This window comes from Myxocyprinus asiaticus, chromosome 28 (assembly GCF_019703515.2).
Source record: "Myxocyprinus asiaticus isolate MX2 ecotype Aquarium Trade chromosome 28, UBuf_Myxa_2, whole genome shotgun sequence".
Classification (NCBI taxonomy): Eukaryota; Metazoa; Chordata; class Actinopteri; order Cypriniformes; family Catostomidae; genus Myxocyprinus; species Myxocyprinus asiaticus.
Genome location: NC_059371.1, coordinates 223,300 through 239,741, shown reverse-complemented (window position 1 = coordinate 239,741; position 16,442 = coordinate 223,300). Strand labels below are relative to the sequence as shown.

General features: G+C 38.4%; 1 protein-coding gene across 1 annotated transcript in view; it reads left to right on the top strand.

Moving 5' to 3' along the window:
• col9a3 (collagen, type IX, alpha 3) overlaps positions 1 to 16,442 on the top strand; it is a 41,532-nt gene that overhangs the window by 16,448 nt on the left and 8,642 nt on the right. The window contains exons 7-22 of the mRNA XM_051660411.1: positions 1,090 to 1,113; positions 1,303 to 1,356; positions 2,896 to 2,949; positions 4,410 to 4,451; positions 5,181 to 5,237; positions 5,368 to 5,421; positions 5,556 to 5,609; positions 12,132 to 12,185; positions 12,314 to 12,367; positions 14,750 to 14,803; positions 14,907 to 14,960; positions 15,056 to 15,109; positions 15,194 to 15,247; positions 15,457 to 15,501; positions 16,038 to 16,091; positions 16,312 to 16,365. Coding sequence (XP_051516371.1) covers positions 1,090 to 1,113; positions 1,303 to 1,356; positions 2,896 to 2,949; positions 4,410 to 4,451; positions 5,181 to 5,237; positions 5,368 to 5,421; positions 5,556 to 5,609; positions 12,132 to 12,185; positions 12,314 to 12,367; positions 14,750 to 14,803; positions 14,907 to 14,960; positions 15,056 to 15,109; positions 15,194 to 15,247; positions 15,457 to 15,501; positions 16,038 to 16,091; positions 16,312 to 16,365 — 816 coding nt within the window. The remainder of the gene's footprint in view (positions 1 to 1,089; positions 1,114 to 1,302; positions 1,357 to 2,895; positions 2,950 to 4,409; positions 4,452 to 5,180; positions 5,238 to 5,367; positions 5,422 to 5,555; positions 5,610 to 12,131; positions 12,186 to 12,313; positions 12,368 to 14,749; positions 14,804 to 14,906; positions 14,961 to 15,055; positions 15,110 to 15,193; positions 15,248 to 15,456; positions 15,502 to 16,037; positions 16,092 to 16,311; positions 16,366 to 16,442) is intronic.

Below are 16,442 nucleotides of genomic sequence, written 5' to 3'. Positions count from 1 at the left end.
AAATCTTCTTTCACGTTGTCGTTATGGGGTATTGTTTGTAGAATTTTGGGGAAAATAATGAATTTAATCCATTGTGGAATAAGGCTGTAACATAACAAAATGTGGAAAAAGTGAAGCGCTGTGAATACTTTCCAGATGCACTGTAAATCAGTAAGCCTGTGTCCTGCTAAACTAATATAATTCTCATTCAAATAAAATCTCCAAACAAATGCATGCAGTTACAATCTCCAGTTAACTTCATCACTTTTTGTGGGGTGGGGGATTTTGTCTAGTGAAAATGCCGAGTGGCTAATGACTTTAGAAACTACTAGCCACAGTGGCTGGTGAGCCAAAAAGTTAATTTCAAACCCTGATTACGTGAAGTGTTATGAGGCACATCATAAATGCAAAGTCAATGGGCATGGTCAAGGAGATTTGAAGTCTAGGCGTTGGCGGAGTAGGTTGGTAGGATTTGTGTGCGCAAAGTGCAAGTGATATAAATGACGACTGCCCATTCTTAAGAATTCTGTACTGTAAGTATAATTAATCATACTGATCTGAAAGACAACATCATGGCTAGTATTAACTGTAATTGTCATGGACATCATTTTATGTTCCACTGTAAATTAAAAGTTCCATGCACTTTGATAGCACCTGCTGGTGGAGTCCCCAAACTTTAAATGCAAAGACTGAGGCCACATTCATACTAATCCATTTATGTTTGAAACCTCAGGTTTTAGTTTCCAAACATCATTGTTTTCCAAAGTATGCAGTAATGGAGAGCATTTTCGCAATTCTAGTGTGGATGTGAGGCATTAACATAGCAAAATCAATGTGTTTTTATATAGTAATTTTTTTTTAAATGAGTGTGGACATGGCAGTTTAGACTTCCCGCTGAGACACAAATTTTTTAGTGAATACTCCTAATGTGAATACACCCAGTTGTGTTGCTCTAACATGAAAAAATTGCACTTACATTAAGCTTTCTCATGAAAATTGGTAGGGTAACTTGTGTTCAAAAATAGGACCCAAAGTGTCACAGGAACAAAACTAGTGTTGTTTCATGACAAACATGCATACCAAACATATGTCTTCTCTTCTCTTTCTCAGGGCAGAGGCAGACCAGGAGCTGCTGTAAGTACAACCTGTAAAACTTTATCAAAGGTTTACAAATATGTTGATCATTTAAATCACCTGTTCACTCGAAGTATGGTCTGGCTCCCACAGAAATTAGCTTTGAATCCAACAAATGAAATTGAAATCCATATAAACCATATTTTGACCAACCAGAATTTGTTGTTGGTGTCCCATTAATAATCTCAGGGTCTTTCTGGAGCTAATGGACATCCAGGTGGAGCTGGACCTCAAGGCCCTCCGGTGAGTATTTGTTGCAAGTTCAAATAATGTAATGATTGTTTTTGTTATGTTATGGAATGATTTATAATTTCTGTTTAAATTTGCTATCCATCATCTATCTACATTGCACATGTGAACAACAACAGTTTCCACAACAGTGTACAGTGTGAATGCTCATCAGAATCAAGTGATTGTTGGTCTGATTAAATTGGACTTTGAGAGAAAACATGAGGATTTGATTTTGAGATTATTAGATTTTTGAAGGATGTGGCTGATTGAATAGCTAGTAGCCTATCAAATAAGCATCCATGATTGTGTCACGACTGAAGCAGAGGCAGGACTCAAACGCAGAGCAAACAGCAAAGACTTTATTAATACAAAAATAAACAAAGTCAAAAACTCAAACTACCATGAAGGGGGAAAAAATGAGGTAAAGGATGGGCTGGAGGAAAAAGGAAAAAACACACCCCAACCAACTGGATGGGGAACAGGACAGACTCGAACAAGACTTGAGGAACAAGACCAACAAACAAGACGAACTGGCACTGGACAGCACACACAAGGAGACTAAATAGGGAGATAAATCAAACAGGTTAACAAGCAGGGCAGGTGTGACTAATGAACTAATAATAAGCAAACAAGGAGGTGGGGTATAATGCAAGACAGAGAGACATGAGGCAAAACAGAAACAAAACAAAGCCACGTACTCTCACAAAAACGCAGACACCCGAATGGCACGAGCACATATCGCCAAGACAATAGGCAATATGCACTCATGCCAACCGACATATAAGACGAGAGAATGCACGGCAACGCTAACAAAGCAATGCCATGCATCCTTACACTAGACAAAGCCTGAGCGTATATCATGAAGCAAATACCATGCTATACATGCAACAGGCGACAAAATGAGACAGGACACCTGTGCAAGAGTTCAGCCACACACAAAGCTGACACCTCAGACCGAAGTGACCAAACCTCAGCACAACGTGAAGACAGCTTGCGACCGGGAGCGCAATGCATGTCCCCGGTCACGAGAGACAGACACGGATTATTAATGTGAGAGGATCCCGCCAATGTGACATATGCCAATACAAGACAAGACATGGAACATTAGACACCATGCTCCGGACATGAAACACGAGACCGACCGAAGAGGGGAAACCACAACCGAAGCCGTGCAATCAAAGACAGAAGACAAAACACAAGACAGACACAGAACAATGATGTCACGACCCTGTCACACAAAAAGCCAGACTGACAGAGTGACACAATCGTGACAGATTTTAGTTTTTTGTTTGTTTTGTTTTTTAACTGGTGGAGAAATGTTCAACAAGAGAATGTCTTGCTTTCAATTTGTGCTTTCTTGTAAATATAGCTGCTAAAGATACTTTCAGAATGAGAGAAATTATAAAAGAGAACATCTGAACAGAGAGTAGTTGAAGAGTTTCATTGAGTCCATTGTGCCCTCAAGGTGGACTTGAATTCAAACTCATTAAATATCAAGCCATGCTAAGCAATATCTTGATCAGTGACACAGGTTTGTGTGATGGGTTTTAGGGGCCTGACGGTCTTCCAGGACTTCCTGGTTTGCCGGGCTCAGATGGACCACCTGTAAGTATCACATACTCTTTATAAAGAGAATCACCCTTTTTATGATTTATTTGATATTATGTAGTAATGTGCACTTCCCTTTAATAATGCATACATTATAAAAGACAATAAATGTTACTAAATGTTAGTCTCTATACTACTCAGAAACTGGCAGTGCAATATTGCAGATACTGTTAACTTTTTTATGATAAATTGCTGCTATGTTCCTCATTTGTAAGTCGCTTTGGATAAAAGCATCTGCTAAATGACTAAATGTAAATGTACTGTTCTGATGCGGACACTTTTTCGTTTGTTTCTAATTGATAAAACACTAAACAACCACTATTATTCTGAATTATAATTTAAGGAAACGCAGTACTAACCCAAAATTGATAACCCAAATTATTTTAGAGAAGGATCAATTAATAAAGTAAAAAAGTATATAAATAAATTATATAAAATGTATGAAATATTTTAAAATATGGGGGGGGGGGGGGGGGGGGGTAATAATCAACTAAATTGAGCTGCATAGTGTGCACATATGATAGAAGGGGCTTCCAGATTTTGGAAAACAATATGTTGCATCGACAAATAGAATATTTAATTTTCTTGAGTTTCATAAAATGTAAGGCACCCTTTATCCATTGGGAATGTGATGGTGGATGAGGGCTTTTCCAGTTAAGTATGTCGTCTAGCCAACAATGTGAAAAAGGCTTAGAAATCAGGGAATTAGATGGGAAGTGGGTGACCTATTGGCAGGACACCAAACAGGCCAATACTGGGTAAGGCGGAAAGTTAAAAGAAGATATGACTGATAGAGATTCATACTTTGAGAACCAAAACAAGGAGAGGGCAGGCCCAGAACATTAGGGTAACGGGCTGAGTGACACCTATTACAGTCAGGATTAATGCCGGGATTAATAGGAGCTCTTAGACCATTAGGATCTATGAACAACCTTACATTGCAGTACTCAATGACGAGCACAGAGTGCAGAACTTCTGTCCAGGTCTCCTCGTCTCCTCGTCTATCTTTATACAGAAGTCCTGGGATTAGGTATCATAGAGAGAGTCAAAGGATGGAGATTGGAGAGAAGAAATCACATTATAGAGATTTAAAATAGACTCTTTAAAACAAGGGTTGACAACTCTCTACAGCAGATAGTGGATTTTTGTCAGGGTAATTAGGAAAATGTTTGTGCTCAAAATCTAAAATTTGCATACAGTATATCTAAAAAAGTGAAACTTGAGAATGTTAAAAGATTGTTGTTAAATGGGCAAAAGAGGCAAAGGTGCCATCAAAATACAGATCAACAACAGAAACAAGCCCATGATCCATCCATTATTGAGCCAGACAACCGACCAGCAGAGCCAAGTTGTTATTTAATTTTTTTTTTTTTTTTTTTTTGTCACACAGACATCCAGATACTTGAAACTGTGTATAAAATGTTTAAACCTTTAATGTATGTTCTCTGTGTTATTAGGGACTTCCAGGAACTCTCCCTGAAGGCAGTGGAGATCTGCTGGTATGGAGATGCTTGTTTGAGTATCTTAATATACAGTCGACTTTTCTGGACACTTAAGAAACTGAATGAGATTGCAATACATAACAAAATGTTTAAGCATTTATTTTACACTTTCTGGATGTCAGACATTAGTGGAACTTATTTATAATTAAAGTGATGAACTATGCGTGTGGTTAACTCTGCTAGGACCTGTGTGAACTTGATAGGAACTGCCTTCACCAAAAATCACCTTTCTGAGCCATATATCCATGAGTTGATTAAAAGCCATTGGAAATATGGCTTAGAAAAGTGAAGTTTATTCTGAGAAAATATCTAGTTTGTTTTTTTAAATTAAATTCATGCACTTTTTTTAAGTGTGATTTTAGTGTCCAAAATTTACAAGATATTTTTATGAGCCACTGTATGTAACAATCAGAATTTCTCAGTTACTGGACAAAGTCAAAGTGATAAGAATTGTGTTGTAAATGTAATGTGTATGTTTTCATATTAGCTTATCTCACAAAAACACACCAAATTCTAGTCACAATAGCATCTGCATTTCATTGGCTCTGTACCTATACTCTACACAATGACAATAAAGTTGAATCTATCTATCTATCTATCTATCTATCTATCTATCTGCAGCACATGAACATTGGTAGTTACTGTTGTCTTTTTAGGGAGGATAAATCTTCAGTGGTCTTGTTTTTCTTTGCATGCAGATTAATTGCATCATTTTCTTGTTTGTAGTGTCCTGCCATCTGCCCACCGGGTCCTCCTGGACCGCCCGGAATGCCTGGATTCAAGGTAATTCACACAAATAACAACAACATCAACATTTACAAGACATAACATCTTTAACCAGTCTTTTACCAGTTCTCGTCATTACATCATAAAGGAGCAGTAATATCTAAGCTAGTTGTGTGTTTAAATTTAGGGTCATACAGGTCATAAAGGCAGTAAAGGAGAGGTGGGGAAAGATGGAGAGAAGGTGAGATTTTACACCATTATACTGGATTGAAACACTATTGTGAAACTGTCCACATATTCTACTGTATTCATGAGAATGAAACTGAAGCAGAAAACAGCTTGTTTCATGTGTTTCAATCTGTGTTTTCTCAACAGGGTGATCAGGGTCCACCTGGTCCACCTGGAATCCCGGGAACAGTGGGTTTACAGGTGGGACTAATTAACACCTCGATTTACCTCAGGCAAACATGTTGTAGAGAGATCTACACCTAATTGCAATGATTATTAAACAGGGAAATAGGTATTTAGAAGGGCCTGTGTCACTTGTGTGATTATATTGGAGAGAATAGTTTTGATCACAAAATGCAGCACACAGCAGTGGCGTAACTATGTCAGCAGCCATATCACCCTGTAGCTCAAGACTGGCTGCCTACTGAAGCTAAGCAGAGTTGAGCCTGTTCAGTAACTGGATGGGAGACCTCCTGGGGAAAACTAAGGTTGCTGCTGGAAGAGGTATTAGGGAGGCCAGCAGGGGGTGCTCACCCTGTGGTCTGTGTGGGTCCTAATGCCCCAGTATAGTGATGGGGACACTATACTGTAAAAAGGCACTGTCCTTTGGATGAGATGTTAAACCTAGGTCCTGACTCTCTGTGGTCATTAAAAATTCCCCCCATTGGCTCTTATCAGTCATGGCTTCCTAATAATCCCCATCCATTAATTGGCTCTATCATTCCACTCTCTCTCCTCTCCACCAATAGCTGATGTGTAGTGAGTGTACTGGTGCACTATGTCTGCTGTTGCATCATCCAGGTGGATGCTGCACACTGGTGGTGGTTGAGGAGAGTCCCTTGTTCACTGTGTAAAGCGCTTTGAGTGTAGTGTCAGAAAAGCGCTATATAAATGTAACGTTCGTTCATTCAACTATGATCTTATGTGCCCCAGTGCAAAAACATGATGTCGCTCGGCAGCTCTTTACTCACATTGATTCAGTGGGGGGAGAAACTGGTTGAAGCTGCTGTGCTAGCTTTAAAAACTCAGGACTGACACTCATACTGAATCACTGCTTGTGGCGCAGGACACTGGCGCTGTAAGATTTCCAAAGAATCTCTACGGCATAGTACCAAAAATGCTCATAATAATTTGATACCTTGAATACAATAAGCCATTTTGATATTCTAGTTTTACAATAATATGTTATGCATAATATATAGAAATGTATTAATAATAGAAATGGTTACGTATAGTGTGTGGTAGAGCTATAAATAGGACGTTGCTCTTTCTTACTGTAGGACATGGAGTCCTTTGCATTTTGTTTTAGCGTTGCTTGCATTTGAAGGGCACAGGCCATCACGGACCCCAGTGGCTGCCCCAAGTAGTTCTTGCTGGACTGTAGATTTAATCCACATAGTCGATTTCCGTGATGTACTGGGTGTTTTTAATGCATATTATATTAGACAACAATAATAGATTATGTTATACAACTTGTTACACATGATATTATTTAGTGTTATCAGTACAGCAGGGGTGCATATTACCTCAATCACGATCAACTTGGCAAGACAACCACCAGTCGACCAACTGGTCAAACTGTAAAGGGATTAGAGAGAGAAACTATTCAAAGAATGAAATTCATAAAGGTGCAATATGTAAAATTTTTCATGTAATATTCGCCTTTTTTTTTTGCCAATGTGTGAACGGCTTGTAATGCAACTTAAAAAACGAGCCCTTCGCGGACTTCCTAGGTTGCCTATTAAAGCCTGTAGACTGATTTTCATGCGAAGGGAGCGGGTCGCCTTTGCCGGGAAAATCCAAAGGATGTGACCTTTATGCGCGCTCCCGAGAGCCTTGCCTTAGACATTAGCTTCTACTGAATCCCATCTGGCTAATCGGGAACGTGATCGTGGTCGAGCGAAAACTAGAGTGAACATCGGCAGGGTATTTGATTCCTGGAGGGACCTTCGTTCGGTTTTGAGGATCAAAACCGACCCTGAATTGGCGTTCTTCTTATTGGACAGGTAAGCTTACATAACTGCAAAGCATGTGAAATATAGTGCCATAATCATTTATCTGTGTAATTTTAGCTAACTTGATCTTGCCTGCTAATGATGACGAATTGCAAGCTACCTTGCTTCGTTTCTTTCAAATAATTTCAACGATCTTCTCTTTACTAAAATTCAGGTTAATGTCAATGTTAATCTGTAATTATTCAGCAAGGTAAACTACAATAATACATGAAATGAATGCTAGACAATGTTCAAGATAATGCAAAAAGCTCCATTCATTAGTGTAACGTAACTTGGTTATACAAAATATATATACATTCTATTATTATAAAACAATAGTGCATCGATATATCAAAATGACAGCTGTGATGGAATCACATCAATACTGAATTGTGTTAACATATTTATAATGTACAGTCTATTTTATAAACAGCTACTGTCATCATCCACCAAATTTAGCTAACAGCTATTGATAAAGCTGGCTAGCTAGCTAACGACAACATAGGCTATCGTATAAATGCAGTCAATATATCATACAAAGAAAAGTGATTACTTCAAACTACAGTCTCGCATAGTCAGATCTATATCCACACTTTGTTTTAGCCCTGTTCCAGCACTGGAGAGTCAAATATAATATGCATTCTCAAAGTTTGTAGTAAAACAATCATAACTGTGTAATTTTACTTATGCTACCTCATCTGTCAGCATGATGTCGGTGAATCACGTTCAGCATCTTTGTACGTTACGTCATTGTTTTGGTCGATGCTTGCTCGCGTTCCTATGGAGTGTGTGCGTGAGCACAAGCAACAGGTAGCTGGCTGCAGTTCACTTAATGGCCACAGGTGTCATTAACAAGGGTTTCTGAATCTTACGTACTGCACCTTTAAACAACGATTTATTTCCTCATTGCGGCTCCCACGCGGGTGGATTTCCAAAACATAAGATGGCAGGAGAACACTCTTTCATATTTGTGAGGACAGCTCTACCTGATTGGTTACGCTTACGATTAGAGGTAGGGCTATAGTTTCTCCAACCAATCAGGTGGCGCTTACCTGATAAATATTACTGAATTGTTCAATCAGGTATTGCTTTCCTCATGACTTTTCCCCTGCCATCCTTTGCCATCCATTTGGATACTTGCCCCCCACGCACTGTCTGACAGACGGCTTCTTTTTGTGAACTTGAAACAACATTTAACAAATTAGTCAGTATTAGTTTTTACATTATGAATCGTCAAAGTCCTCTGGTATTGGTTCCAACAACTGAAATGTTGGTATCGTGACAACACTGCCTGCAATGTAGAGGTGGGAATCATCACTGGCCTCACGATTCGATTTGATTCCGATTCAAAGGGTAATGATTCGATTATAAAATGATTCTCAATGCATCACGATGCATCTTGTCCTTCAATTTCTTTCTTTTTTCAGTGTCTTCAAAATGTTTTCAGTTTCTTCACGTGATAAGATGCGCAGATTGACTGTCTCAGACACGGAGGCAACTGAGATTCGTACTGCACCACCCGGATTGAGTCACTACGCCAACACAAGGACATAGAGCGCATTGGGAATTGGGCATGCCAAATTGGGAGAAAAATTACATCCCCCCTCCCCCCCTCAAAAATAAAAAAGAATGTGAAATATCAGAATAATAGTAGACAGAATTATTTATTTCAGCTTTTATATCTTTCATCACATTCCCAGTGGGTAAGAAGTTTACATACACTCAGATCTGGTGTAACTGAGTCAGGTTTGTAGGCCTCCTTGCTCACACACATTTTTTCAGTTCTGCTCACAAATTTTCTATCAGATTGATGTCAGGTCTTTGTGATGGCCACTCCAATACCTTGACTTTGTTGTCCTTGAGCCATTTTGCCACAACTTTGGAGGTATGCTTGGGGTCATTGTCCATTTGGAAGACCCTTTTGTGACCGAGCATTAACTTCCTGGCTGATGTCTTGAGATGTTGCTTCAATATATCCACATCATTTTCGTTCCTTATGACGCCATCTATTTTGTGATGTGCACCAGTTCCTCCTGCTGCAAAGCACACCCACAACATGATATGCCACCCCCATGCTTCACAGTTGGGATGGTGTTCTTCGGCTTTCAAGCCTTACCCTTTTTCCTCCAAACATAACGATGGTCATTATGGCCAAACAGTTAAATTTTTGTTTAATCAGACCAGAGGACATATCTCCAAAAAGTAAGATCTTTGTCCCTATGTGCACTTGCAAACAGTAGTCTGGCTTTTTTATGGCAGTTTTGGAGCAGTGGCTTCTTCCTTGCTAAGCAGCCTTTCAGGTTTATGCCGATATAGGAGTCATTTTACTGTGGATATAGATACTTGTCTACCGGTTTCCTCCAGCATCTTCACAAGGTAAGGATGGACACACACAAGATGCTGGAGGAAACCGGTAGACAAGTATGCTGTTGTTCTAGGATTGATTTGCACTTTTTTCACCAAACTACATTCATCTCTAGGAGACAGAATGCGTCTCGTTGTTTAAGTTTGCATTAAAAACATCCAGAATGTCATGTCTCTGAACATTTCACGCATTAGCATTAAAACATCTTCTATGACACGAACATCCATTTCATGTTAATATCAAACCCACTAATGTTCTGTTCCTTGATTGCACTTTTAGAACAAAACATAGGATGTTAAGTTTATGTGACAAAACCTGAAAATGTTTGGAAGAAAACAATGTGGTCTGCACTGTTGAAAAGACCAGCATCTGTTGTGTTGTGTAGTGGTCACTGGTTCGTGAATGAATCATACTTTTGCACCAGTTCTTTTTCAGTGAACTGGTTGAACCAGTCCACAAAATTGGACTGAATCAGTGGGAATAGATTGTGTCTTGAGTCAACACTGATCCACAAGCAGTGTTGGGTTACTTTTGAAATGTATTCCACTACAGAATACAGAATACATGCTGTAAAATGTCATTTGTAACGTATTCCGTTAGATTACTCAAGGTCAGTAATGTATTCTAAATACTTTGGATTACTTCTTCAGCATTGGTAGACTTTTTCACTTGTTTTGACTATACAAACTCATACAGTAAGACAAAATACACATGTTAAAAATACATTCTCTGAAAAACCTAAATATCTTATCCAGTGTTGTTTCTAAAACAAGATGAATCAAATTGATCTTGTTTCAAGGATTTTTAGATATTTTTACAGAAAAACAATAAAAAAATTATTATCAAGAATATGATTTTTGCCCTGATATCAAAGGTCTTACTAGAAAAAAAGAAATTATGATCCAACATGAATTTTCTTGATAAAAAATTATGATCGTGCCTGGTAACGTGTGCATGTAAAATGGCTAGAAATAGCATTTTTCTTAGCGTAAAGCTGACAATTTACACAAGGTTTATTTCTATTTCTTCTGCTCCAAACTTACTTCAAACTTACTTCTCTGTCTGCTCGTATGAATGTAACACATCATAAGAAAGTGTTTCACCGCTGTTCAAATGCACTTTGGATCACATAATTTATATGTATAAATGTTTTCCAACTGAAAGGACTAAATATTAAATGAAACAAATGACAATAAAATGCAAGTAATCTCTTGAGTAATCAAAATACTTTTTGAATGTAACTGTATTCTAAATACCAATGATTTAAATTGTAACTGTAGTGTAATACAGTTACTTATATTTTGTATTTTAAATACGTATTCCCATTACATGTATTTCGTTACTCCCCAACCCTGTCCACAAGTAACTCAATCAGTGAACCTGTCTTTTAGATGTGCCCAACACATAAAACATGCAAAAAAATTTCAGATGATAAATATAAATTAATTTGACTATTGTTAATTGTACATGCAAATTATATTTAGGTTCTGACTTTTAAGTTGCTATGAGGTGGATGAGCTGATTGTTATCTTTATATGCATTAGACACAGAACATCTCAGCATGTGTGCATCACTGTCTGTATTGAGTGCTTTAGGTGCACAATGTAGGAAACTTATCCAAGACCTAATCAATATGTGCCAGTCTTTTTCAACATGCAGGATCACTAAATGAAACACTGATGACAATAAACACCATAATTTATATAAATAGAAAAAAGTAACAGTCCAATCTATTCGAATGTGGTGGGCATTTATACCACGATGTTGTCAAGTTTTATTGCGAGCTGAATTACATAAAAGGCATATCATGACATAAAAGAACTAGTGAATTGCTTTTTTGAACCAAAAGAACCTTTTCACGGAAACAAATTGGACTTTCCATCACTAGTGTTTTGTATGTTGGTCTCCAGCATAAAATGCTTGGTTTCCCCAGCAAGCTTAACTAGTTTAACCAGCTAGACTTCCTTGGTCAACTAGTTTCACCAGAAAGACCATGCTGTTCCACCAGCTAGCACTGAGCAATATATACACCAGTTTCAACAAGCATGTCAAGTTAACTGGGGTCTAAGCTGCTCTTTTCTGAAGGGTGATTATGGAATGTGCAGGCAAAATCCCAAACTGAATTCTGACCATTTTATTTCATTACATTGACGAACGGGCAGAAATTCCATAATCCATATCACCATAAAATAACAGAGACTTCCTCAAGAAGACTCAGAGTTGTAATTACTGTTAAAGGATTATGTACAAAGTGGGGGTTAATATACATAATAAATACTTATTTCTTATCATTGTGAGGGGTGCAACATGAACAAAAGTTTATTGATTTATTCTTTTGTTCTGTCATTCACTCCATGACTTTAGGGTTCTCGGGGTCTGAGAGGTCTTCAGGGTCCAGTGGGTGCAGTAGGAGACAGAGTAAGACCCCATGACACTGTACACCAGTGACTTGACCTCACAATATACTAACAAACTGTATATCACAAGTCAATACAAACTTGTGCAGCTTGAGTCATCCCTTGATCAATCACATCTTCTCTGTTTAGGGATTTCCTGGTTTCAGAGGAAAACCTGGAACCGCTGGAGTCATTGGGAAAGCAGTGAGTGTCCCATAATTCTTTTAGCAATCGTTTTTTTTTTTTTTTTGTAATTAACATTTTTTTTAACAATGAAATTATATATATATATATATATATATATATATATATATATATATATATAAAATCAACATTTAAACCCCATAACCCCCAACCCTGCCCCCCAAAAAACAACCCTGTGGTCAAACATAAGTAAATATATAGAAATAAAAATCAAACCGACACTCATATATACAGGTGCATCTCAATAAATTAGAATGTCCTGGAAAAGTTCATTTATTTCAGTAATTCAACTCAAATTGTGAAACTCGTGTATTAAATAAATTCAATGCACACAGACTGAAGTAGTTTAAGTCTTTGGTTCTTTTAATTGTGATGATTTTGGCTCACATTTAACAAAAACCCACCAATTCACTATCTCAAAAAATTAGAATACATCATAAGACCAATAAAAAAAACATTTTTAGTGAATTGTTGGCCTTCTGGAAAGTATGTTCATTTACTGTATATGTACTCAATACTTGGTAGGGGCTCCTTTTGCTTTAATTACTGCCTCAATTCGGCGTGGCATGGAGGTGATCAGTTTGTGGCACTGCTGAGGTGGTATGGAAGCCCAGGTTTCTTTGACAGTGGCCTTCAGCTCATCTGCATTTTTTGGTCTCTTGTTTCTCATTTTCCTCTTGACAATACCCCATAGATTCTCTATGGGGTTCAGGTCTGGTGAGTTTGCTGGCCAGTCAAGCACACCAACACCATGGTCATTTAACCAACTTTTGGTGCTTTTGGCAGTGTGGGCAGGTGCCAAATCCTGCTGGAAAATGAAATCAGCATCTTTAAAAAGCTGGTCAGCAGAAGGAAGCATGAAGTGCTCCAACATTTCTTGGTAAACGGGTGCAGTGACTTTGGTTTTCAAAAAACACAATGGACCAACACCAGCAGATGACACTGCACCCCAAATCATCACAGACTGTGGAAACTTAACACTGGACTTCAAGCAACTTGGGCTATGAGCTTCTCCACCCTTCCTCCAGACTCTAGGACCTTGGTTTCCAAATGAAATACAAAACTTGCTCTCATCTGAAAAGAGGACTTTGGACCACTGGGCAACAGTCCAGTTCTTCTTCTCCTTAGCCCAGGTAAGACGCCTCTGACGTTGTCTGTGGTTCAGGAGTGGCTTAACAAGAGGAATACGACAACTGTAGCCAAATTCCTTGACACGTCTGTGTGTGTTTGATGCCTTGACCCCAGCCTCAGTCCATTCCTTGTGAAGTTCACCCAAATTCTTGAATCGATTTTGCTGGACAATCATAAGGCTGCGGTTCTCTCGGTTGGTTGTGCATCTTTTTCTTCCACACTTTTTCCTTCCACTCAACTTTCTGTTAACATGCTTGGATACAGCACTCTGTGAACAGCCAGCTTCTTTGGCAATGAATGTTTGTGGCTTACCCTCCTTGTGAAGGGTGTCAATGATTGTCTTCTGGACAACTGTCAGATCAGCAGTCTTCCCCATGATTGTGTAGCCTAGTGAACCAAACTGAGAGACCATTTTGAAGGCTCAGGAAACCTTTGCAGGTGTTTTGAGTTGATTAGCTGATTGGCATGTCAAAATATTCTAATTTTTTGAGATAGTGAATTGGTGGGTTTTTGTTAAATGTGAGCCAAAATCATCACAATTAAAAGAACCAAAGACTTAAACTACTTCAGTCTGTGTGCATTGAATTTATTTAATACACGAGTTTCACAGTTTGAGTTGAATTACTGAAATAAATGAACTTTTCCACGACATTCTAATTTATTGAGATGCACCTGTACATATATAAACAAAAATATACATATATATATATATATACACATACATACATCTTTTTGCAATCTTATGTTGTTCACATTACTATCAAGAATGTGTGATAGTGCTGCATGCAAGGACAGATCATGGATTGGGCCCACTGTCAGGAGCCTTGAGCTGGGAGGCCCGCTATGGCCTGACACCCATCAACAAGCCCCTGCAGATGTAAAATTGTTAGACAAACAGCACTTGATTGTAATTAAAAGTAAAATGTTATCTGTTCCTGATCCTTCTTAGCTCCAACAATGCCTTCCGCACACCTTTTTGCAGTTTTGATGTCATAGCACTTTGTTGGCACTTTTGCAATTGTGCATCTTGCAGTGATGAGTTATTTGGACCTTTACATATCACAAATGCAACTACAGGGGGCCTCCAAAGAAGCTGGTGCCCTGGGGCCTCAGACTATAATCTGTACTGGCTGCACAATTTTAGTTATACTAAGGAACACTCAACAATATCATAATTTTCTGTTTGTCTTATCAATAGTGAATCACATCAATAAAAGTGTGATGTGTGTATCTGTGTTTTGAATCTTTCAGGGTGATGCTGGTGAAAAAGGTCCTCAAGGATTTAAAGGCCCAAAAGGAGAGATTGTAAGTCAAGTACAAAACAAATTCAATTAGAGTAGTTTCCTCATTATAAGCATGCTGTCTATTTTAGTGTGATTTCATACTGTCAATGCCGTCCTCTCAATAGGGCAAAATAGGCCCTAAGGGAGTACCTGGAGGTGCAGGACCCAAAGGCGAACCTGTGAGGAAATGTTTTTTGTTAGCGTATAAAATCACATCTATTAGTATTGATGACCATGCCATTTTCCCATAAAAATGGTTCGTGTGGAATTGCAGGGCATGCCTGGCAGAGATGGGAAGGATGGAACTCAAGGACTGGATGGTGAAAAGGTGTGTAGAAGCTTGTTTATGTTGCGTTTCTCCATGTTGACAGCGTAAAACTGATGGATTGTTTGTTTTTGGTTGCGGCTGTAGGGTGATGCTGGTAGACCTGGAGTACCTGGTGAGAAAGGACCTAATGGTCTGCCTGTACGTATAATCAATAACGTTGAGATTTTAATATTTAAACTGTGTGATTAGCTTGTTGACCAAGAAGATATGAAATATTGCAAAGAGCTGCTGGATTTGCTTGTTGCATTTGTTTCAGATGTTTCACCATTCAAGCTTCATTAGATGTTTGACCAGTTGTCTTTCATCATTGTACCACTCACATTCATGTTTATCTGTGTGCAATTCAGGGTTTGCAAGGAAAAGCTGGTGCAAAAGGAGCCAAGGGAGGAGTTGTAAGTACATCTATCCATTGCAATTTACCTGCTAACAAGGACATTAATGGATTCAATATCATGTATATTTAGGAACTGTAAGAATGTTTTAGGACAAAAACAAGAACAGCATCTTGTGTCACTTTAATCTTCATCAATGGACAGATGAGTGGAAAGCTTGTTGATGAAAGATTAATACGATTTGCTCTCAAGACAAATTCAAAACAACAACAACAACAACAACCAATGCAAACACTCAGCTGTATTACGGTCAGTAATATATAAAACCAAAAAAAAAAAAAAATGAACAATGGATCTGTATCTGTATAAATCATCAAGGATTTATTTACAGATCATCTGAAGAGGTTTGTTTGTATGCTGGGAGGCAGACCAAGAGAGATTTGCAGTACACAAGACAAAAACACACTAGGGCTAACAGGATCTGATTAGCATCTTTGGAATAAATTGACATGAGGGATCAATCACATTTGATTTTGGTCGAAAGTTTGTCTAAAACATATTATATAATCTAATATGGTGTATCTTTCTGCATTCAGGGCAATGCGGGAGAGATGGGAGAAGCAGGACCATCTGGAGAGCCAGGTATCCCTGTATGTATCTGACTTATGACCCGACATGCTCTTTCAATTAAGACCTTCATTTTACCTGAGTAGCAATTACTGAGACATGCATAATGAACACAACAAAAAATAAGACAGAGTTATGTGGAGTAAGATCATTGAAACGTCAGGTAATGTTAGTATAGTGCTGTATTACTGATGTACTACATTATATATCCAACTCATGTGTACTGAACATGACTCCCCACAGGGTGAGATTGGCATCCCTGGCGAGAGAGGTGAAGCTGGACCCAGAGGAGTGGCTGTAAGTAACATAAATATTTTAGGCAAATGTCACTGTTTGAATGTTAATGCTCACGAAAAAGACAGATTCACTATTTT